General features: G+C 39.4%; 1 protein-coding gene across 8 annotated transcripts in view; it reads right to left on the reverse strand.

Moving 5' to 3' along the window:
* MAP7D2 (MAP7 domain containing 2) overlaps positions 1–25,804 on the reverse strand; it is an 86,269-nt gene that overhangs the window by 5,459 nt on the left and 55,006 nt on the right. For 4 of the 8 annotated variants that reach the window (XM_052793815.1, XM_052793822.1, XM_052793814.1 and 1 more), the window contains exons 4-14: positions 21,657–21,771; positions 20,617–20,715; positions 18,522–18,632; positions 17,090–17,212; positions 13,943–14,091; positions 12,745–12,872; positions 3,989–4,221; positions 3,471–3,597; positions 1,952–2,156; positions 1,700–1,804; positions 398–451 (exon numbers count right to left, since the gene is read on the reverse strand). In XM_052793815.1, coding sequence (XP_052649775.1) covers positions 398–451; positions 1,700–1,804; positions 1,952–2,156; positions 3,471–3,597; positions 3,989–4,221; positions 12,745–12,872; positions 13,943–14,091; positions 17,090–17,212; positions 18,522–18,632; positions 20,617–20,715; positions 21,657–21,771 — 1,449 coding nt within the window. Of the gene's footprint in view, positions 1–397; positions 452–1,699; positions 1,805–1,951; positions 2,157–3,470; positions 3,598–3,988; positions 4,222–12,744; positions 12,873–13,942; positions 14,092–17,089; positions 17,213–18,521; positions 18,633–20,616; positions 20,716–21,656; positions 21,772–21,958; positions 22,201–25,804 lie in introns of those variants that run through there. The other 4 variants (XM_052793821.1, XM_052793817.1, XM_052793818.1 and 1 more) reach the window with 4 other exon arrangements.

Consider the following 25,804-nt stretch of genomic DNA (forward strand, 5'->3'; position numbering starts at 1 on the left):
TCACTTCCTAGCTGGACACAATTGCCTTGTTCTCAATCCTACATTCCTGGCAGGCTTAACACAGAGAGCTCAATAACTCATTCACTGGCTGGTACAAAGCAGGAGAAGATACATCACAGCAGCAAACATTACAGCTCCAGCATCCAGGAATGGGCTCTTGCCACCTTGCTAGATAGCGAGGGAGGTAAGTCTGCAACAGTTGTATAAAGCTGTGTCTCCATAGCAGTGGCACAACAATAACTGTGACACAGCAACAGTCATTCTCAGTTCGAAATGCAACTAAGATTTGGGTGTAGAGTGTACCTAAGTATACCCACTAACATGGAACTACTCTCATTTTCACATATGGGTAATAAAACAAAACAAAAAACCTCTGCAACCACACACTGTTTCATACCTTTATTTCTGGTGTTTCACTCCTCCTTGTTCTCTTCATTATTTCATCTATTCTCTAGAAATCAAAATAAATCAGAGGATGAGAAGGCAGACAGAATATTTAACACAAGAGACTGATAAAGGAGGAAAAAAAAGACAAAAATAAAAACTTTTCTTTACTGTCATGACCTCATCCCTGCCTGCCTTGAAAAAGGGAAAATAAATAAGAAAAATAAAGAAAACAAAAAGTAGAAAACACCTGGGAGCTGGCTTTCACATATCAGATATCACAGAACATGACTTTCTCAGTAGATGCAATTTAGAGACAAACATTTTAATACCAGGTGTTTGCAGTTATGAGTTGTGCTCAGCTCTGGAACGTTTATTTAAAATCAACAGCTATTATTTTCATCTAGTTGCTTCTCCCACTATTTCCAAATAGTTCCTTTAAAAATAGTCAGGCTTTTTGGAATGGAAGAGTAAAATAAAATATCTGAAGTTATTCTTGCTGGAAATGTGTAAGGCATTACCCTAAAATATTGGGGTTTTTTCTTCTTTGTTCATTAAAATAAAACCCTCCCAACAAACCTTCGTCTCTTTGAACTACTGTGAAAGGACACTATTTCAGATTTAAAGACACTTTGGTTTGGTATTCTAATCTGCAACCGCAACATGCCTCCAGCTCAGTGGTAAACAGTTAAAAATAACATATTGGAATAACATATATGGAAAGATGACCTTTTATAACCAGACAGAGGTTCCGCAGCTCTGCAGTTGTTCTCTTTTTCCTGCCACAGAGCTGTAGATAAAGCTAAGTTACGCAGCTCCAGCCATTTCCTTGTGCAGTAGTGGCCAGACAGCCCTGCTGCCTCTGCATAATGCAGCCAGAGACAAGCCAGGTGGGAGAAAACCTGTTTGTTAATGACATTAACTTTCTCAATTAATGACACAGAGCTTTTGTTGAGTAAGCTTTAAAAGAAAGTCACTCATGTTCCTCAATAGTCTGTGATGTCCTGGGTTGGGCGGCAATCGAAGTTTGCCTTGGCATGCCATTCCCTGTTTGTCTCAGGCATTTAACTTTGTGGGTAGAGGCTAATTCTGTGTTTGTTCAGTGCCTAGGAGAAAGTCGTTTGCCTTAGGCGATTCCACTCTGTTACAAATTTTGATGTCCACGTTCCCCTAACATGCAAGTAGCAAATACTAAGTTAGGCATAAATATCCACGTCACCCCTCCAGACTATTATTTCTAGATACTTTTGGGTACTTCCTGGGTTATGTATTTAAACAAGAGATGAAATCATTATCTTGAGACACAAATATCTACCTTCTTCCGCTCCAGTCTTTCTTGCTCAATTTGCTGCATGATTTGTTCCCTTTCAAGACGAAGTTGTTCAGCTGCCTCACGGGCTTTGATTTCTGCTTCTTCCCTCTAATCAAAATGTGTAAAACATGATAGGGTCATTATTTATTTCAGGCAGATTACCAGATACTATAAAGTATTTATTTGTATGTACATATAAATATGTGTATACATATATATGTACATAAAGCTTCACATTTGTGTTCAAGATGGTACCTGTCTCTCAAGTTTGGCCTGGAGCTCTTTTTCTTGTTTTTCCTTTAGCATTTGTTCTTCCTCAGCTCTTCTCCTAGCTTCCTCTTCTGCCTTTTTTCTAGCTGCTTCTTCTTCACGTTTTCTTTCCTCCTCCTTCTTACGAGCCTCTTCTTCTAGACGAAGTCTTTCTTCTTCTGCCTTTCTTTTCTGTTCTTCTCTTTCAAGCCTGCAAAAAAATATAACAGTATGTTTAAAAGGCTTCACCTTGTTTAGCATGAATCCTATTGTATGTATGGCATGCAATCTGCAGTAACTGATAATACATGCATCAGCACACATTTTCATGAAAAATGCCAAGATACGGCAAAGAGGTCGAGCACATGCTCAGAATTCAGGTTGCTATCACACTTTTATTCCAATCTTATTTTCACTGCCAAAAATATTTCATAGAAATTATAATTTCCCTTAAAAAAACCCAGGTGTGATCTAAGAAAAAGAAAGCATTTCCATTCTAATTTCAGTTAGAGCTTCAATAATAGAAGTTTCAGTAATAAAAACATCCCTCTTCCCCTGTACTTCACACCCAGAATTCTGGTATCTATAAACAAGCAAGTACTTTTTTCCTTCGTTTCAGCTGAAGATACACAGTTTGGATGAGTATCAGCAAACAAAAAGTCCACAAAACACAGTGGTACACTAGAAAGAGCGGGTCTAAATTCTACCTGTGTTGTTCCCTGCCCCACTCAGGGACATCATGCTCCTTTGTTGCCACATGAAACAGCTGCTTTGACAAGTGATCATTCTTATCCTTGCATATCAGGGACCCAGGAAATATTTCCATTGGGCCAAACTGGCAGGCACTAGTGATCCCTCCACCCCCCCCACCATGTTTTCAATGAGAACAAAGTTGAATTTAGACATACAGAGTGATTTACAATTAGGGGCTTGAAGGAAGGGCATGACTTGTTGACACTTGCAACCAGTATCCCATGTGGAGAACGACCTAGAAGCTTGCTCCCAGAACAGAGCCAGAGTTTCACTGCTCAGCCACAGCAGCCTTCATCATGCCCACACTCCTAAAGCCCTCCGCTGCCTGCTACAGAGTTGGGCAGGAAGGTGAACTTCAGGGTAATTTCCTGAACAATACAAACCTTGCCATTTAAGGCATATACTACTACTGCAAGACTGTTTCTTCTACGTGAACTAGCTCATTTAAAACTGCCTCATATTTTTTTACGTTGTCTTTTACTTCAGGTAGGTCCATACTACAGTGTGCAGTACACTGCAGTGTGGACATACCTGAAGTATTTGGATGAGTAATAGTTTATTCAGGCTTCTTAAAGAGGCCAAATTATTATTTTCTAACTTCACTAGTCATAAAGACTGAAAAAGACACTAATGAATTATGAGTCCAAGTTGAAAGAAATTAACACTTACATGTAAGCTCCCACCTTGATTCTAAAACTACCACAGTTTCAAGCCTCTCCAATGATACAGGTTAAATTATTAGGTAATAACTTTTACAAATCAATAGAAATACCTCTCCCGTTCTTCTCTTTCCTGTCTCTCCCTTTCTTCTTGTTCTTTTTGCAGGCGGGCCTGTCGTCTTTTTTCAGCTAGAATTTTTGAAGCTTCTTCTGCATCAGTTGTTCCTGCTGTGATCTTCCCTAGGAGCAAACAACCGAGGGTGGAAAGGTAAGCAGGGAACAAAGAGAGTGCCCAGCACTGCCACACTTGCACAGAGGCTGAAATGGGCCTGGTTCACACTGGTAAGACACCTTTGCTTTTCAAAAGCACACCAAAAGCATTTTCAGCAGATAGAATATGGGATAGGTAAGGGCATCCCTGGATTTCAGCATTTTAACATCCTCATTAACAAGCGCTTTTCATACATGGGTAACCCTGGTGAAAACTATACATATGCTGGTTCCAGTATGTACCTTTACACATTCTCATAAGCCTATGACTGAGCAGCTTCAGGAGAAGAACAGGTCATCACTGTCTAAAAGCCTCAGGGACCCATGATACCTTGCAGTATCTTCTTGCAGCAGGACTCACCTTCACTATTTTCAGTCTTCCCTGCAGAAGGCACGTGCTTCTCAGAAGCCACCTGGCCTGCCTCATCGGTGCGTGCTCCCGGGGATTTTTGATGACTGATGTTTTCTTTTTCCTTGTCTGCTTTCTTTTTAGGAGTTTCCTGGTTGAGATTAGAAGTGGCACGATGCTTCACAGGAGAAGCTGGGTATTGTTTGGCGTTTTTAGGAGACTGAGGATAAGTCTTTGCAACGGTCCTGATGAGGGAAAACAAAAATCAAAACAGGCCATATGTTACACAGCTTGGAATCAAACTCCATCTTCACATAGATCATTCCTTTTTCTCATCTCTGACTACATAGGAGTTTCAACTGTTTTGCACAATACTGCATAGGAACCACCTGGATGCAAGCAACCAGAACCTGAAATGCAGGGAACTGGCATGCAAGCAAAATGATTACAGAAAAACTTCATTTAAAAAGACCAATAATACTGAGTTGTAGGCGAGAGATATGAAATCATGGATTACCTAAACCAATTACTTTAGTAACAATCATTTCATAACAATTTTGCCAACATTACTGTATACAACAGTCCTCCTCAACATTTAAAACAAAGCTATGGCTGCTTTCTGTCTGCAGAAATTATAATGAGTTGCAGTGTGCTGCTTTCATCTGAATACCGCCTTGTCAAACATGGTCTTTTTCTAATAGTATCTGATGTTCCAAAATAGCACCCAATACTACTATATACGAAGGCAAAGCTGGGTACCACAAAAAGAGACAGAACTGACCAAACCACTGTACAGTCAGCTCCGCTGCTTCAGTGAGCACTTTAATCAGCGCCAGCACAACAGACTCAAGGCTCAGAACTCAGCCCCTGCAACCTTTTACCCAACTGCACTTGTGGTGACGGCAATGCACAGCAGCAATGCAGCCGACTGCCCGTTCGGCTGTTGCATACTTTAGGTGAAATGATAACCTCGAAGTCAGTTCTGGGAAAGTGGAAGGGTAGGGATACTTGATATTCACTGAAAATAGGGAAAGTGGAAGGGTAAGGATACTTGATATTCACTGAAAATAGGGAAAGTGGAAGGGTAAGGATACTTGATATTCACTGAAAATAGGTGCACATTAAAGAGAACAGATTACCAGGAAACATAAAACTACACACAAACACCATTCATTATTTATGTACCACCAGTAACTAGCACTAAATACTTGTAACATTAAGAAAGGCTGGGCTGTGTGACTAAAGTAGTATGGAAGTAAAGAGATTACGATCTTAAAATAATGATTTATGTGAGTCCCTTTAGAATAAATACTCCTACATTAAAATGAAATTACACATGTAGTTTAACCTTCCTCATGGATATGCAATTATGATATAAATGTATTATCCCTTATCACTTTTTTCATCTACACGATACAGAGTTTCATATACTATAACATGTTTTCTGGACTATACACTCATTCTGGCAGACCACAAGCATGAAAAACATGGACAATGGCTGAAAATTAAACAGACTGGATTGGCAAGTTTTGTATAGATCTAACTATAGTATTGTGTGGCCAGAGGCTATTATAACTGGAACAACACTCGCATTACAGAGCAGACAATAAAAATTAAATGTCTTTCAACTCCCCCCCAATTCACAAATCCAGGAGCAGAAAGGGATCTTTTCCACCACATTATGCTGCATTTGAAAGAAGTGGAGACACCAGAATACAGGGAGCTGCCCAGTTTGCGGGGAGGACAGGACTGCAGAGTACTGCACCACCCGTACTTTCTTACTCCCACTGAAGAGCCATCACAGACTCCAAAAGCCCTTGGGCTAGCGGAACAGTAGCACCCAACTAAATGTGAAGTTCAGCTCAGGTACCCTCTGCCTGCAGGCCCAGGAGCTCCCTGTCAGGTCCTTGCCTGAGCCAAGCTGTAGCTGAGCCTGCTTCTGGCCTCCTAACCGGCTGGTCCTGACCTCGTGTCTTGGCTTGTCCTTGGACCTGCCTCAGTAAGGCCTTTGCTGGCCATCACTGGGCTCTGGGCTGACCCTGGTCACCGCCACCAGACCTTCCCCGGTCACTTTTTTTGTCCGCTATGGGACGGGGTGCTGTGGAGGAGGTCCCTGTCCTTGTCTGCCCTGCTGCCAGCCACGGCTCCCGGCTCACCCTGCCTTGCAGGGCAGCCTGCTCCTGCTGCTCCCTGGCAGAAAGAGGCATTGGAAGATGCGGACAGGCACGTCTGTTTCCAGCTCTTGTAAAAAACAGCGAAGGGAGAAACCAGTGAGATTGGTTGGTGTTGACCAAATCTGGTTTTAGCATTGTCTTTAGTTTTGTCTTTAGGATACAGATGGATTCCCAGGCTCTCCTGAAGACAAAGGTGGATTTCGAGGCCCCACCTACACACGTACGCCTTGTACGTGCCTCACCATCACAGTCATTTCCAACTGCACTTCATAAAAATATAACATGTAAATAAAAAGAAAACAACCTTTTTCTTAGGCTTCTCTGCAGCACAGAGGATGCTTCTTGCTCATCAGACACTTCTTCAAAGCATAGTCCCTTCTTGCTGTCTTTGGTTTACATTTCCGACTTTACCACACACTCCTTGCAATGCTTTTTATTTAACTTGTTGTGACAGGAGGAGCAAAAGAGTCATATAACTAAGGCTGAGTCATTTTCAATATTAGCACAGAGGTAACTGTTCTCTAATAAAGACATGACAATCAAATTAAAGAGGTTGGTAGGAAGGAGTCTAGTCATGAGAGCTATGCATCTTGCACTGCACAGGAATCAGAGCAGACTGGCTGTACAACTTACCTGCTGGACTGGAAACATGTGATGAATGCATTATTTAAGTAATGCGTCTTTGAACTTTTAGACCTACAGAAATGCGTTCTTACAGCTCTTTGGCCAGAAGACCAAGAAACAAGCATGGCTTTGCTTCTTTTAAAGCAACTAAAAGGGAGAGGCATATAAAAGACTGATTACTGCAAGGATGACAACAGTGCAGTGCGAGGAGTGAAAAGCTGAGCCAGCCCATCAGGAATAAGAATCTTTTCTCAGAAATTTTAAATCATATTGGATGCCAGTAGAAAGTATTAAATGAACACTGTCATCCCCCTTGTATTTAGAACATATTGTCAACTTAGCATCTTTAACATTCCTAGACACAGGCAGAATTGTTACTGGAAAAAACACTCCTCCTAATAGTATTTAAATGATGCTACTTTTCACCAGAAAGGGCCAAACTTGATTGTGAGGACAGAAATATGGGAATATTAAGGGGAAAATGTATAAACACTTGCATAGGGGTCTGCTTAGGTTTAAAAAATGTTTTATTTTTGCCTTGGGAGAAAAAAACCAAGGGGTGTAATGAAACCCTGGTAAGAATGTGGGAACACAGAAGTGTGCCTGATGAGGATCAGAGAATCAAGATGACAAATCGCCAAAATCCAAGAAATGGTAGCATGTTAGTTGTTTGGAATTTTGCTCATCTCGGTCACTAGATTTTACAGGGGAATACAGAAGTACAGGAAGCATCTTCCTCCCTCCAGGAGGTCTTAGTGTTCTCACCTAACCGCCCTGTGTTGACACAGGGGCAGCAGCTTATTAAGAAGCCATTCTCATCATGACCCCTACATGCACTGCAAGAACCTCTATCAGGTCTGAGGATCCACTGGTCCTTAAATTACAGTGGTTCTTATTTAATTAAAAGAGGGATAGCCCATACTGCAGAAGAATGTGTCAGGAAGAGCACAAGAGGGGTTCTGAGCTTTTACTTTTGCTAAGCAGAGGAAATAAAGTACATGTAGTACACAAACCAGAGGTCACATCCAATTTTGTCCATAAACAGCAAGGGAGAGAACAGCATGCTTTCTTGAAAAGCCAGGTACGTGACAGGTCATTGGTTACAGCACTTCAGAAGGCTGACTGTAAATCAGAAATCTGCAGCAATGCCAGAGCTGCATTATTTTTTTCCCTATCTCCCTATTAATTCAACAAAAGCTCTGCTGAAACTACACCAAGGACTTGCATGTTCTCAAGCCTGCTTTCTGAGATTGCTCTGATCACAAGCTATTCCTGGGTTCTGACATTTTTGCTCTGCTATCTGTGATATTTTCTCAAAAGCAGTTGTCTTTCACTCTTAGTTTTGATCTTTCTAGCCAGAGACAGATTCATTTCTCTTTTACATTTCCTAAAAGAGTATAAACTCAGCATAGGTCTATAGAATAGTTATTTTGCTAGCTGCATTATTACAGATGTTCTCAAAATCTTGAATTGGCCCATTCTCTAGCTAGCTGCTGAAAAAGACCTCAAAATAGTCTTGATCCAACATTCTACCCATTGTTTTTAAATTTCCAAGGCAAAATAAAGATCAAGAGTAGTAAGTGTAGCACATTATCAAATAAAATCTAACACTAGGTCACAGCAAGACATAGAAGCTACTTCTGTGAGAAATTCACCACATGCAGACACCTTTCTAATATGTAATTTTTAAAACTTTTAAAAGTTTGGGCTTTTTTTGTACTACTCTAGGTTCATATTTCATTGGTATTCTGTAATTTGATTGAGCATGTGAATTTCTGACATCAAAGTGTGTCCCAACGGCTGCAGTGGGATGTCACCGAAAAGAACCACCAAATTACGGGTTCAGTTAGTGAAACTGTGAGCAAAGCACAGTGACACAGACTGGGAACTGGAAATGAACCAAGAACCACCACCACCAGCAGCGCTGCAGTCCCTTTTCCCTTCCCCCTTGCCCCTTTCTCCTTCTCGTATGAGGTAATGCTTTGGCAAAATAATGTAACACAGAACCTTGTCAGAGCTTTCCATTTTTATTCACTGGCTTATACTATGGCTTATCTGAAGGAACTTAAAACTAAATTCTACTTCCTTGATTCAGTCAGGTCCCATTGATTTCAAAGGGACTATTTACCCAAAGACATGTGAAGGACACAGGCTTTATTGCTTTGCCATCTATAAGATAGGACACGTACCTATTCTCTGAGGGATACTGCAAGAATAAACTGATTAATGTATAGATTTTTGAAGACAAAGCATCAAAAAAACCAAAACAAAACAAAACCACCCTACCAAAAACCTGGTATTATTGATCTTGTGAAAGATCTGAAGAACAGGAGCACTTTACACAATTAGTATCCAATAGCAACTCGAAAAATAAAAGATAATTTCTCAATTATCACAGCTCTCTAATCCATTTATTTTCATCTTTGTCAACTGATCCACACTGGAGTCAAAGCAATCCACACTGGACTCAAAGCAATAGTTTGGCGTTTCTTTCTTGTGTGATGTTTCTTGTGATATTTACTTTTTCAAGTATCTTCAAGCTTTGAATTCCTTCCTTGCTTTTAAGTATTGCTCAACATTTTTTTTTTTTCCCCTTTTCTCCTTTTTAGGTCCATATTTGTTCACTCATTTTGTCTTGGATGTTACATTTTTGGGCTGATCTTGTTTGCTTTCTCAGTAAAATTTGCGCCTTCATACATCTGTATTTTATTTATGTAATTACTGCGACTGTTCTGCCATCACTGTCTCTCTTTAGGCTGAAGTTTTATTGTCTTGTTTGAGACTGTTTCAGTTACTTTACCATGATTAAAAAGAGCTTTTTAATTAATAAATAATGAAATAACATATAAAGACAACAAGCAACTACTACTCACAAACCAAGATGACGGTGAAGAACTAGTAACTAGAACAATACCAAGAAAACTCGAATGTCAAGTCACATACTTTTAAGAAGAAAATGCATACAGCTAATTATCTAAATCACTAGCCATACTTGATTCTTTCCTCAACAGCTCAAGGTAAGGTGCTATGCAGGATCAGTAACTACTAATGCTGTACAATACGTATTCTTATTTCTTCCAGGGTATTTTTTGGGGCCATATGGTGTGCTAGAAGGAGAAAGATAAAACTTGTAAAAGATTGTCAGGTTTGCAAGGAGAATGAATATTTGCCTACATATTTAGCCACATTAAAATTATACTTCAGTTCCACAGTTAATTTTAAATTAAAAGGTAAGATTATACAATCTAAAGGAAGGTTCCGAAAGCCTGATTGCCTGTATTTAAATCCACTGACCAGCCAGATCGTTATCTGGCATTTGAATTGTATGAAGAAATATGTGTCTTTATGTAATAATATAATATGGTGACCAGGATGCCTTTTTTTATTTTATTTTAAATTTCTGAGGGGAAGTTTCTAGAGTGCTGAAGCTGAACTGTCTTTCTGCAATCAGTAATAAACATGGATTTAAACTCTATTTACTGTACCTCTCATAAGGTCAATTCTAATTGGGCCATGTTAAGATTAAATGCTCAGTAATACATTTCTGGCAGTGGTCAGAATCAGATTCTCTTGATGAAGAGAGGGAGGAAAAAAAGAAAAAAAAAAAGGGGGGGGGGGGGTAACTACTGTGGCTCACAATCACAGAGAAACCCACCAGTAGGTTTCTTAATTCCTCCATGCAGCATCTGCTTCTTCCTCTAAAAACAGCAGCTTATACTCCTTATAGGCATGAAAACCTTTTACTATAAAAAGGTTCTCATAATTTGCACCTCTGGGGAAAAAAGTCTCAATCTTTGCCTAACCTTTTACGGAAATTAGCACTACAAATTAAGACTGGGCATACTTTTTTCATGAAGCACTAAACATCTGTTTTGTTTCCCAAAAGCTTTTTCTTTTTTTCCCCAGATGTCTCTGTGATGAGCTACACCAACCTTTTCAATGTCTGCCCATCAAGAAGCACTTCACTCTCAGCAATCCATTTCCCACCAATCATTTTGCTTAACTAAATATGTCTCCTGGTATGTCTTTTGTACTGGCTGAGTGAACTGAAAGATGCATTCTGAACAGGGAATATCAGTACCTACAGAATAATGTATATTTTTATAGCTCAAACTTTTCTCTGTACATTTTGGAGTGCCACTAGACAATGATCTGCTCAAAACTGTAACAAAAAAAAGCTGATTGTGATTGTATGTCATATCATTCCATTCTTCACAAAATTTACATAGTTCAGACTCTGATGACATAATATATATAATATTGAAAATTTGAGAATTTGCAGCCCTCTAATATGAACCAAGAATTGCAATTTCCCAGCTGCATACAAGGGGATGTCTAAAACAGAAAGAATGCCCAGAGTGGGACGGTTTCCTGTATTTTGTCCAACACCAGATTCACACACAAAATCATCCTCTGTTACGGGGCTATGCACTCAGAGCTGAAACAGAAAAGGAACACCAGCTAGTTTTTGAAGTGGAAGAAATTTGTCAGAAAGGGGATCATCAAGACTGGTTCAGAATATGGCCAGGTTCCGATTAATATACTGTCCTGGTTTCAGCTGGGATAGAGTTAACTGTCTTCCTAGTAGCTGGTACAGTGCTATGTTTTGAGTTCAGTATGCGAAGAATGTTGATAACACTGATGTTTTCAGTTGTTGCTCAGTAGTGTTTAGACTAAAGTCAAGGATTTTTCAGCTTCTCATGCCCAGCCAGCGAGAAAGCTGGAGGGGCACAAGAAGTTGGCACAGGACACAGCCAGGGCACCTGACCCAAACTGGCCAACGGGCTATTCCATACCGTGTGACGTCCCATCCAGTATAGGAACTGGGGAGTGGGGGCGGGGGATCGCTGCTCAGGGACTGGCTGGGTGTCGGTCGGCGGGTGGTGAGCAATTGCACTGCGCATCATTTGTACATTCCAATCCTTTCATTATTGCTGTTGTCATTTTATTAGTGTTATCATTATCATTATTAGTTTCTTCTTTTCTGTTCTATTAAACCGTTCTTATCTCAACCCACGGGTTTTGCTTCTTTTCCCAATTTTCTCCCCCATCCCACTGGGGGGGGGGGGGGAGTGAGTGAGCGGCTGTGTGGTGCTTAGTTGCTGGCTGGGGTTAAACCACGACATATAAATAAATAAATAAAATCAGACAAAAGGAAGTAATTCTCAAGACAGAAGTGGGACCCATGAACACGGTCTAGTGGAAAAAAAAACCCCAAAACAAAACAAAACAACAAAATCAGACAACTGCTGTGGACCATGACTACTTTATCATACTTCTGCATTTGAGCCACACTTAATATCCTGTTCTAAGCAAGCTGAAGACACATTTGCTTAGACTTCTGAGTTGCAAGCTGTGGCACACGGACTTCAGTTTTGAGTGTCTGCAAAAGACAACTAAGAAAAGCAACTCAATTGCTAGCAAGCCCAGATATGCTATAGGTCCACAACCCTGCATGAAAAAGCCACCAACAAAACCCAACAAACTCACAGAGGTCTGCAAAGAAGCAAAGATTAAAACCGATGGTTTAGATGACGCATAGTTAAGTATATTTATGGAACCAGATGGTCATGTCAGCAATAGGAAACGTATTTTAAATGCTGGAATTTCTAGTTAGTATTCATGTTCTGTGCATTTCTTCACACTAGGCAGAGTTTTTTCAAAACCCAATAAAACAAAAGCATGTTTAAAAATAAATGTTAAATAAAATTTCATGTGAATTATGAAATGCACCGTAATAATTTTAAAAGACTGAGAAAAGGCAGGGAAGTGTCTCTAGTGAGCACTAACACAATCTTACATATATTATTTCATCTACACCTCTCCCTCCCTCTGTATATGTGTGTATGTATAAACCAAATTAACTAGATTTTACACAATACTTCAGAGGAAGTTCCTCCCAGATCTACGTCTCCTTTATAGGTAACAAGAAGCTCACAGCATATTAGACCACTAATAAGAAAGGCATACTTGGGTGTCGCAGGTGATGCGGATCTTCTGGACATGGCAGCAGGAGAATCAGACCTTCTTAGAGGAGATCCCATACCAGACGATGAACCAGGTGTTGCGGGTCGCTTCTCTTTCTTTATCTTCTCAGTCTAGAAGCACAGTTACTTTTAGTTCACGTAATTAGGACCAACCCATCAAAAATGTATTTGATTGCTTTATTAACAAGATGGCATATAAACAGATTTGTGTAACATACATTTAAGATAAAAGTTTTTTAAACACCAGCTCATAACTGAGGTTCAATAGTTTTTTTATTTTACATAGACATAACACCTCCCACCCCGCCATGTCTGGCAGGGATATAGTATACAAGTTGCAGATAAGTAACACCACATCAAAGCCTCTCCAAGAGTTCTTGGGAGGGGTGGTGGCACTGGGGAGTTTTCAAAATCATCTAAATGCTCCTGCAACACCCCTTAGACATGATCAGTAGTGAACAGAGGCACCTCGCAGAAACGCTGCTGGATGTAACACTGTGAATCACACCTAAGACAGACACTACACAAATCTTTAGCTCCCGGCTTTGGTCCTCTCACTCGCATCTAATTTAGATGGCACGAATCCCCTTACGATGAACTATTACAAGACACAGGACCTTATGTGAATTTTACAGCCCTAGCATACCTTACATTGTGTAGACTCAGTGAAAGTGAATGACTTGCCTTTGCTTTTCTGGAAACTACAGTGCATCAATAATGCGTCTTTCAAGCAAACAGCATTAAAAATGTACACAGAAAGAGTTACGCAATTGGTATAAAACAGAGGCATTGTCAATATACTTGGCAAGTTTCCGAAATATGTGAAGATAATTAACCAGCAAGACTGGATAGTCATACTCAGTAGAGAGATCCTATTTGTCATCCCCATTCCCAGAAGTTACAGGCAAGTCCAGAAACATACACTTCAGTGCCAGAAATCTCAGTTCCCTGAAAATAGAGGTGCTGCTGTTCCAAATACCGGTGCTCAACATGGATGCCCAGGAGGAGAAAGATACTAAAATCCTGCTAAACAGGAGCACAAAAGCAACAGATGCATGAAAGGCTTACTTTCTTACTGCTGTTTCTTACAACAGGGGTGGCACTTTATTGTTATGAATGTAAAGGGAAAGATAACAACCAGAACCCGCATCAGTTTACCCAGAAGCGAAATCAAACCCCACCTGAGTAACTTCAGCTGCAGCCGCCCCTTTCATGGCATCGGAAGTGGAGGGTGAAGTTGCCTTCTTTCTGTCGGTGCTTCGGCTGGGGGAAGGCTTGTAGGGAGATTTAAGAGGACTAGCTGGTGCTACACGAGGACAGATATGGAATACTAAAGAGTTATAGTACAATAGCAAGAGCAAAAGGGAACACAGACAGCGGAAGTAAAGGAGAGGAGAAAACAGCATACTTTTATGTTATAATGTTCAAAGGTAGTTTTCAAGGGTTTTTTAAAAGCATTTCAAAAGATCACATTATAGAACACATTCAGCATGGTCCCATGTTTACTAAAAATGCCTCAACTGAAGTAACATTTTATAGGATTTTAAATTTTTTTTTTTATTATCTCTGCAATATCGCTCCCTTACTCATATACCTTTTGAATCACCTGACTATGATTGTGATTCTTTTCTCTTCTGAAAACTCCAGCTTCCTTTGCATATGATAAAAAGAGTAATCAAACAATTCTAGTTGGGTGACTTCTGAACAAATATTACAGAACAGGAAAGGTGATAGAAGCATAGGGAATTTTTTTTTTTTTTAAAGCCTAAACATGGCAAAGGCTCCTAAACACCTTAATTGCTTTTCAAAATAATACTTAATTTAAAAAAACCCAAACAAACAACAAAAAGAACCCCACAAACAAAAACCCCGCCCCAAACCTAAACTAAATGCTGCTGTAGGTGTTTCAGTTGTTATTTGTGGTAGACATAAGTGTGAGTGTGACACATGCATTACAGCTTAGAGGGCAACTCTTTCTGGGTATTTTTTCTTTATTTGCAATATTAACAGGACTTCTTTTAAATGGAGTATTTTACTCCTGTTTTTGTTCATATTGCCTTCTAAGATGAAACTTTCACATACATATAGAAAAATCAACAGAGTATATGCTTTATTAATAAGACGGACACTAATTGTAACCATGTGACAATGTGTTTCCAATTTTACTCAACTGAAGTCAAGAAGGACATTGACTTTGGAAAAGCAGTAATTATGCTCAACTGTAAAGGAATTCACATTTCCAACATTTGTTTTCTACTGGGGGCAGTCCTATAAAATTTCTTACGAAGACTTTTTGTATGCTTTTAAGTTTAACTGGACCTGTGTATTCTTTGACTGACTTTCCAGCAAGTTGGTAAAAATTCACTGAATATTAAGAAAAATGTTCAGAATCTTAAATGCTGCCTAAGATAAGTATTTTTACTTCAGCTGTAAAAAAAATTTAATTATATGTGTCCAGTAACAACTGTTTGCCCGACTATCTTGATTCAGAGTAACCTTAATAATGCATTGCCCTAGAGAAAGGGTCTTAAATTGAGGCTCCTAATTTCTAAGCTTACAGAAAATGCAGGAGTAGCAGCATTTTGACCCAAATATAATGACATGAGGCACAGTAGGAGCTCCTGAAAAGGAAGAACCCTCTTCCCTGTTCAGGAAGCTACTTCTACGGAGAGAAGTACACGACAAACGGGAGATGTCCCTCAACCCTTTTGCTGGCAATTACTGACAAAACCGTCAAGGGCCGCTCTGAGTACTGACGCTGTTTGCAACCTGTGCTACAGCCCGATTGCCTTGCGAGGAAATGACAAGAGGATGCTGGTTCAGAGAGCTATTTCCCAGAATCAGCACTCCTGTTTTGGCTCAGGGAAAAAGCAGTTTACAGGCCAAATTGTATCCTTGTCAGACATCCCAGAGTGCTACTTTAAAGATCCTGCGATGAAGAGAGAAACAAAGCTGGGAGTTTACAAACAAAACCAGTGAGGAAGGACAAAGGAAGTCCCTCTGATTTCTTCAGTATCAAATACAACACCGAAAACAACATCTGTAGGTGGCCCCAGCAATTCACCTCAAAATTTTAAGCAGAATATACTGATCTAATTTCGAGTTGGCTTTTGTTCAGTCTTAGTGATAGTTGATCCCTGAGCAGTAAACAGGGAATTTTCTCATGGGCCAAGTACTGTATGACAACATTTCTGCTTCCAACAGATGCTGCTTTTAATGTAGAAACAAGGGAAATAATTTTAGAGCCATTCAATATCAATGTCCCTATGCACTGCGACAAAGAAGTAATGCACAAACGAAAGTGGGCTTACTTTGCAATGAATTTTTAAATAGCTTTGTATTAACAGTGCAGATGCAGGACCTGAGCCTATTTCAACCATGGTGTATGAAAATACTTATCATAAAGATGATCAGCCTTTTACCATCTAGCTCGTTTTATCCAGAAAAAATGTTTCCTTTTGCAGACAGGCATTTGGGTGTGGGGCTTGGGGGGGGGGAGGTTGTTTTTAATAAAAGTAAAACCAGCTGTTAAACTTTTGTCCTTGTTTCAGTAAACACTATGACCAGCTATAGCTTTGTAAGCAGAAACTACTCTGGAAGTCTGGCACTTGCCTAAGTATTAGCAGGATTGGAAACATGAGGTTTGTAGATGTCTGCAAAATAAGGGTTTTATTAGACTGCCACTTACAGATAGGAACAGTAACTATCATCCCTAATTTTTTGTTTCTTAAAGATCAATAATTTCTGGAACTGACACCTTCCTATCAGTGTCTGTTTTCTCCTCTAAGTAAATGTCGTTTTGTACGAGTATACACACACACATATATAAAAATACACATACAGTCACACAGTTAAAGGCAAAAAGTAATTTAACAGCAGAGAACTGGAACCCTGGTAAAAATAATTAAGGCTCAAATGGCGCACTGGGATTTTTGTTCTACATACTACTTGGGTATGAAAGGGGATAACAATAATATATCAAAGCCTCTGAGAGGTGTCACACACTGGTCTAAAAAATTGTTTCTTAAATGAATTTATTCAGTTTTCCATTGGCTTAGGTTTTATTGATTTTTTTAATTCAATTTTTTGTTTGTTTTTTAAAAAACGGCATTCTTTTTTAAAAAGACAGTCAGAACAAGACAGACAAGACGATGTGATTTTTCAAGTTTTAAATACACTGCTACCGTGAACAATTTAGTTCATCGTTGATTCTGTACTATCATGTAAATTGTCATTTGGTTCATAGTACCCCATTTGTTTCAGCAACTACTCAAATGCAACCAAAACCATACCTCAACGGTTTCAAAGTGAGTAATTCACATTTTTACCTGGATTATTGTACTGCTCAGAAAGCACTAATGTACTTCTGCTTCTGGCTAAAGATGACTGTGTGGGAGTCAGCAGTCGAGAAACAATAAAGTTTTCCATTGGACTAAGATGCATGCGGTGAGCTGAAGGATGGGAGCAAATAAAATAAAATTTAAAATGCAAAGAAATAAAACAATGTTACATTAAAATAACTGAAACAAAATGATTAAATGATTAAATGAAATTAAAAGAAAAAAATCTTGAAATGTTTGAGATAAAAAATATTTAAACACAATTCTTATTCCCTCTGAAAAAAAGGTTTCTAGTTTCTCCATCATTTTAAATTATTTTCCCACCTGTACAACAAATATAGTAGGGTTAAGACCGTGTTGCATTTTGCTCTTACACAGAGGCATGTTCCATTCTGCAAAATGGTTGCTTTCATGACTCAGCATGAAAAAGGTTTACCTTCTTCCCCAGTAGAAAAGGTGAAACATTTGGTATAACAGCACAGCTACTCAATAATGTGCCAACCATACTGGGACTGCATTTAAGATTTGCAGTCTCACCGCGTTATATAAGTCTGATTTATACAATATGCCTGCATTCCTTCCTACTCCATAAATATAAGCGTCAACTATAGAAGACAGGTATTTATAGATGTTCCTATTGCATGCATATATGTATAACTATCTATCATAATAACCTCAAAGCTATTGATGACTTTTCATTAAGCAATTTAGAAATGAAAGTAAATTTACCTTCTCTTTTCATTCTAGAAACAAGCCTTCATTGTCACCTATTTCAGTCAATACTTTTTTTCTCATTAGAGTTAAAAAAAAGGGGGGGGGGACAAGTCAAAAAAGACACACAAAACAAACCAAACAAATCCAAAGAGTTCACAGTGGGATAAACCCTTCAGTCCTCTCTGTAGTGTTTAGTAACCACTAATCCCACAAGATGATCATCTTTTGCTGAGCCTCTCATGGATCAGAGTTTCAAATCAAATTAAAGGGCTCTACAACTCTGGTCACCAGATTGAAGTCTCCCAGGTGGCTCATCAGACATACTTCTGCCCACGGTACATCCCATGTCTGTTGTCGAGCCACACGTTTGGTTTGCTTGTTTTTCATTATTTGTACAGTTATAGGAAATTGCTGCAGTCGCAGCGTGTACTTACAAGCCTGTTTGCTGGAGTATCAAAAATTGAGGGGGGGGGGGGAATCAGTAAAAAAAACCCCACAGGGTTTGTTGCTGGACTAGGATCTGCAGCACAGCAGCACAGTCTTGGGGACAGGCTGCAGACCTATTTTATTGTATTAACTTATAACCCCTCAAATGTTTGAGTTCTTCTGAATAATAGACATAAGCGAGTTACATAGCTATATGGACAAGAAGTGCTTTAAGCAGAAGGAAAGTTTATGCTGGTAGGAGACCAGCATATTCACTTGCCTCTGTCGGGGGAATGTGTTATTGCCGCTGTGGAGGAGGAGAGGCGCTTACTGATTGGCGATTCCATTTGCTTTGGCAGATTCATTGTAGAAGCTGAAAGTTTGTCACATGCTGCAGAGAGACGCATTGAAGATATTTGTATTTGCATCACAGTGTTGATAAACTCCCAAAATTAACCTCGCATTTGCACTCGTGGCCCTTGCCACGGATCATCGCGCTGAGTAAGGCATGAGATAAGCTCTTTCCGACTGCTGGACAACCAGCATTTTATAAGACACGCTTTGGGATGCAACTTTTCTGCTTGTGAATTTAACAGTACAGCTTTATGACAGCTTATCTTTCATACTGCCACAGGCAAATAATTATGTATCAGGTCTGAATGAGTGAAGCCATTCTGATACAAGACACTCAACACCAGCACAAGCAGAAAGTTACCTAAAGAAAACAAACTGTACACATGACAGCTCTGAGCTCCTCATCATCTCCATTCCCCCTCCCCTCAACTTTCAGTCTGGAAGAACTCAGGTAGACCTGAGGTATTATTCTAATACGAAAATTAATTAACCAACATTTGTGTGTTCGCATGATGAGAACTCACTGTTTTAATGACTGATCTGGCACCAGCCATTTGGCTTTATCGTTTTGTTCTTGAGAATATTAAAAGAAAAAAAAAAACAAAAAAAAACCAAAAAAAACCCCCACTTTTTGGTACTACCCCAAGCACTTTCATTTTTCTTCTGAAATACCATTTGACAAAGTCTGTTTGAGCACAATACCTATTTCCTACCTTGCCATTTATTCAACTGAAGGACAGAAAAATGTTATTCAAGTATTACTACAGTGTACTAGTATATGACAATCACTGCATGATGCTCAGAAGCTAAAAGTGTAGAAGCTTTGTCCCTTAAATTTGAATTTTATTTCTTTCAAAACCAAAAATGTTTTCAACTAGACATATATGTGGCCCTAACTCTGCAGCCCCTAAGTTACTGCATTCCCTGTTACATCCACCGAAACGTTGCCTCAGTGACGTCTGCAAGATTTGCCTCTATCTGCTACAGTAAACAATACAATTCTCTACGTTTGCTTTTTTTAAAAAGCAGGTATAACACTGGTACGCTGCAAAACATCTCGTTGCACATCCAAATCTCTTTGTACATGAGCAACAATTAGTACAAAAATTTGAATCTGTTTGCACAGAAATAATAGTTCTGCGAGATCGTGGGCAGAACAACATTTACTGTGCATTCTGCAGTAATATGCAAGCCTAGCTCCTCCCTTGGGGTGAGAGAAGGAACCTAGTTCTTAAAACCACAGCTTGTGTTACATTGCTGTGTTATGTTTTCAAAATGCCAAGTGCATTTGCAATCAAAATTAGAAATCTTATATGCAATCCATTCTTAATTTTGGAGGACTCGTCTACTTCACAGCCCTTTTATGGGAATAATACTTAAAAAAAAAAAACAAAACACACACAAAAACCTGAACAACTTAAAAGAAAACAGAACACGATTGCCTAAACAAAGTCAACTAGTTGAGTTTGTTACAAATACCAGCTTGGCCAAAATCCACTTCAGAAGGCTGAAAATATAGCATGGCTGTTTATACAAAATTTGCTTGTTCTTAAAATATTGCAGAAAAAGATGGAAAAAGAGGACTGTTTTGATGAAACATGGTCTCCATAGCACATTTTCTCTTACTGTGCAACTGAAATTTTTTTCAACAGCACCTGCACATGTCCATTAGAACTGTCAAATATATGCGTAATTATATTCACACACACACACACACAAAAACACAGAGCACTCGCAGAATTAACAGAGATGAGAATCTGAGTGGTAGAAGTCTACAGTTAGTGAGAAAACCATGAAATGCCTCTACTGTGCTGGAATGCGAGGCATGCACTGCTCCACCATGGCAAAATTAAAAGGAAATTAAAAAGACATTTGGTCCACATCGCTAAGGGTAATGCCGTAGAGTACCAGACTGAAATAATAAGAAAACAGTGGTTAGGAAGGACAAGATCAGTGGATGGATTACAGTGATTAGAACAGTTATAAACGAGACACGATGGTACTGTGATTCTCTGAAATACCATTGAAGGAATCAGCAGGAGCAGTAGAGGTCACAGGGTCTGGAGGAAGGGTGTTGGCAGCTAAACCTAGAACAGGGGGTGGGGTATTTTCTGATTCACCTACACAGCAGAGAAATCAGAGCAAAAAGAGGTGAAAGAAATTACTGAGTAAGTTGGGGGACCTGGAATTAAGCATAAACTGCATCACAACGACAAACTGGTTTACTTCTCAAAGTATAAAAGACTTCTTTTATTAGCATGTATATTTAATTTCCTGGCTTTTTGGATGTCATACTGTGAAAACTATGATGTGAAACAGTTTGCCCTTTTAGAATTAAGTATATTTGCACACTGTTCAAAAGAGAGTAACTGTCATATTTCATCATCACCCAAACATGGATATTTTTCCCCCATAGCATCAGTTTATTCAAACCTGACAAATTTAAATAAATTATATGATTTAAAACAGAAAACATGCATCTTTTTGAAATATAAAAGCAGTACATGACTGATTATGTAATAAAAAGAATTTGTTCCAAAGCCAAATCAAAAAGAGCAGCAACAAAAAGTATGTTGGGAAAAAATCAAACTATTTTAAACTGCACATGCTGCATAGTCATCTAGAAATTCCTGACAGGTTTTTAGAACTACCAAACAGAAACCAGATCATCTTTTGGAAGGCTTAGACAGCACTCAGTCTTTCGGCGAATATTAAATTTACTAACTGTGTGTGTGTGTGTGTGCGCATGGGAAGACAATGCGGGGGAAGAGAATAAGGGAGAGCGAGCATAAATTTTAATTTTAGCATTTAGCATCCTCCAAACAGATTCTGGTTACTCTATTAAAATGATCTGCATTCCTAAAGTTAGGAGTGACCTTTCTCCCCAGAAGGTATCAGAGAGAGGAAGCCTGGCAAGCAATTACAAAGCATTTATTCACACCCCAAGGCAGCAGCCCCTACAGTACCACCCTAACTATAAAATGCATCATCCTTACTATCTCCACAACCTCATGCATTTTGCACTTCAAGATCTGCAATGCAGGCAGCCTGTTTCACTTACCATCTCTCCCTCCTGAGCCTGCAGCCAGTGCTCCTCCCCACGACCATCGCTTTTGCTTCTGTTCCAGCTGCTGGCTGCGTTCAAGGGACCGACGCATCATGGCTTCTAAACGTTCCTGGTTATATTGGTACAAAAACAGAAACCAAATCTGAATCAGTTCTTTGGGGGCTTTTTTCTTCCTCCTTCTGAAACCATGCTAAAAATATACAGTTCCCCTGTTGCTCCACGCAAGAGGATTACAGGAGCTTGTTTGCAATAAAAGAAAAAGGACTGAATAAAGAAGGTATCAGCATGCTACCTACCTCCAGATATGTGTATCCTTTGTCTGCAAGCCACTGAGGTCACTACAGAGGCCTAAGTAAATAACACAGGTTGCATCACTGCCTAGCATCTGCTCCTGCTGGTGAGGCTGCTGCTGTGCTCTGGACTTAATTTGTATAAGAATAATGCTCGACAAGCATTAACTCCTTCTTGTCTATGCAGACTTCAGGATTTTTTTCCATCCCTTTCTGAGCACAGCTAAATTGCTGCAATGCCAGTGGCTCCTCCTAGCCACGCAGATAAATGATCACTTCAAACCCAAAGTAGGTTACTTTGCAGGATGCCCTATTTATTTATTTATTTCTACGAACCCACCCTCCTTTCTTCCACTATGTTCTTTACATTCTAGGCATTTAAGAGCTGCTGATTTTTTTTCCCCCCCTGTGTATTTTTTTTAGTGTATGCCCAGATCGTGTTGTTCTGAGATTTTTTTTATCCCCTCCACCCCCATGTTCTTCTCCATGACTTGATGAGTTAGGATTTTCAGTTGGGAAAGAACAAGAAGGAGATTTCTTTCCCTCCCCAAATCCTGCTCCACCTTTAACTTACAGCCATGTATGGTCACCTTACTCCCTCTCTACCACCTCCTAACTCGCATTCGAAGACCACCACTCAGTTTTGTTCCCACCTCCTCCCTCTGCTAGTTTCTCAGTGTTTTATTGTAGTGGCAATGATCTCTGCACTTTTTCTTTTCTTCCTTTCAAGCAGATAAAACCTAGTTCCTGCCCACCCACTGGTCCATCACCTGCCACCCTCTTCCCTTCCTCCTCCCAGTACCTCATTCACATCTGCCAGCCTCTTCACCCTCACATTTCAGCAGCCCAACCCCTACTTGGAAAGATGAGCCTACTTTTGCTGCCTCCAACTTCTGCCCCAATGGTCTTTAGCCCTTTAATCCTATTAGTATTTTTGGTCCTATTACTACCTTTGCTATGTCCTTCTGGTCTAGTATAAAACTCCTACTCTATTCACTTCAAACTCTTGATGCTGCAGGTTTCTGTGATTACATCACATCCCCTTTGATGTCTATCAATCCTCCACTCTGTCTCCAATATCTTTTGGTAGCTCAGATCAACTGCATGGAAAACCTCTCCTGCATCTCTTGGCCAGATTACTTTCTCTCACCGATTCATGACTTTGGGCTAGGGTTTTTTTTATTCCCCTTCCCTGAGATATTTTACCACAAAATTTCAGTCTTTGTTCAAGCATGTCTCCTTCAGTCTCTGCACTGATGTTGAGCCCATTGTCTCTGATGGACCTCCTTCAGCAGCTCAGACCCTAACATCAGGCACCTCCAGTAACTACCATGCCTGGAACTTTTATGCACGTACCTGTAAACTTCATATTACCTTCCTGGGGCTCTGTCTGTGGTTTCTGGCTTTCTACACCACCAGATGCCCTCTCATCATCTTCTGGTTATCTGCAATATACTTTTATCTCTTCCACATCTTTGAAGAATCTCTTCTACTACCATGACTTGCAGTAATTTATTTCTGACCTCATTTTTTCCACCTCATCCAACCCTGCTACCAATTATCTGTCAATTTCAACAGCAAGCCACTGCCTTTTGTCTTTAAGCTCTCTTCTCTTAATTTTATTATAAATCACTTGTGCCATAAAGAATTCCATTATATTACACTCTATACAATAAGCGAAAAAAGGCAATTCTCGCATACCCTTTCTATCATTCTCAGCAATCCTGTCCCTGTTACCTTTCAGCCAGGTAACCCACCTTGCTGTTACAATTTCTGCTGCCATATCCAGGAAGACAATCTTTCAGTCATGTGTTTTGAGCTCTCACTTCAGTTTTGTCTCCCTTCTATGTCTTTAGGTCACAGTCTATCAGGTAACATCATGCAAAGACCACTGAAAGCAGGCAGCTGCTTCCCCCCATGCCCCGCTTTTTCCACCCATGCCCCGCTTTTTCCACCCTTCTGTCTAGTCAGTGCCATCAGCGTCCAGGCAGGCACACAAACGCTCTGTCTCTTCCCTCCTTCTTTTTCTCCCTACAGAGCAAACACACAAAACATCACAGAGCTTAAGCACAGCCTCTTCCGCAACAGCACAGAAAAACCCCACAGTTTTGAACATCCTATCACTTCTTGTCTGTACTTTGGGCATGAAAAGAATGCAATTTTCCACTCTCTGGAACCCAAAGTCACTCCCCTCTGACTTGGTTTGCTACAGTCTTTCTTCTCTTGCTCCTTGATGATGCAATTTTCATGTTTAAAACCTGTGTGTGCTGGCTTTGCATTTCAAGTTCACACTTCTTGCTTTTAACTTCCCACCTCCCAACATTAATTTAATTCTGTGAGTCCCTTTTCTGTACTTACTCTTTCCAAACCTCACCTCCTGTTTCATCACCAGTTCTTCTCTGCTGTCTGCCTCTTTTCGTTACTTTCTTCTACTGTGCATCTTGCCCCAATACACCTTTCTACCCACACTCTTTACAAAGGAAAATCACCCTCCCATTTCTTTCTCATTAAAGCATACACTTATACAGAATCTTTCTTTCTTTCCATATCTAATGAATATTGTTATACATTAATCATAAAAGATAAGATGAAAGCAGTCAAGTTTCAATTACCCGTGTGATTTATATTTGGCTTGTTTTTTTGTTTTTTTTTTTAATACTGCTTGGAGCAAGGACCAGCAATATTCTGTAGTCTGCAAACTACAGAATACACTTACACCACCTACTATGAAAGTGCTGTTTTAAGAATAAAATGCATGATGAAATAGATTAAAGAAATTAAATTATTTTTCATACATATTTGAAAGCCCATACTACCTACAATCTGAGGTTGAAATCTTCAATTACATGATGTGGAGAGGATCTTTTATTTTCATTTGCAAAGAGCCTTTCATTAAAGCACTATAGAACATAATTATTAAACCTCATGAAACCCTGCAGATGCAGCTTAGATAAAGAACAATATGAAGGCCATTTTTCACACAGAAAGGATAGTTATTTAAAAAACAGTTTAAGTTAGCACAAAACTAAAAAGCCAAAGAAAACAATAAGACACATGGAAGCATAGCATAAACAACTCATACATTAATAATCTGGTCTGTGACGAAAACTAAACAACAGGACAAAGCATTCCTTCATCAGCAAACAATGTGCAAAACCCTTCCTGTCTATGTTACAGATTAAGCAGCTTCTTAAAAACATATCAAACTATCCACATGATCCTCCTTTAGGAACTTTAACAGCTATAGATAGGGGAAATAATCTCCGCACTAAAGATATAGTGAGCTTCCTCAAAAACCTATAATGTACAAGCTTTGTGTGTAGCTTAAGTTAAGAATGAGTAAAACCATAAAAAGAGAGCCATCTACTGCTAGTATCTAAGATACACATGTTACTTTCTATAGTTATTCATCCAGGTTCTCCTCTGACTAAGCAACAGAACAAATGTTTGCACTGTCTGAATTAAAAAAAACCCAAACAACAAACCCAAAACAAAACCAAACAAACCTAAAAACCAATAGTGAGAATACAAGTAATTTGACTGAAGTACTTTCCTTTTCTCTATGTAAAACGTGACACTGATGTGAAAACAAGGAAAAAAATTAATTTTACAAGTATTACGACTTAAAATAATTTGTGCAAACAACTGTAAAACAATCTACCTTATGCCTACAATACAAACATCCAAAAGAGCCAAAAAATCTCTTCCTCTTCACTTTATATATTCATCAGCACTGTATACAAGCAGCTCACTGTTTCCTGATATTATCAGTTGGCTTCATCTTTTGAGTGGCTCTTCCACATAGCAACAAAAGAGCTCTGTTATTTTCTATTTGAAGAACACATTAAAAAG

This window comes from Harpia harpyja, chromosome 8 (genome assembly GCF_026419915.1).
Source record: "Harpia harpyja isolate bHarHar1 chromosome 8, bHarHar1 primary haplotype, whole genome shotgun sequence".
Lineage (NCBI taxonomy): Eukaryota > Metazoa > Chordata > Aves > Accipitriformes > Accipitridae > Harpia > Harpia harpyja.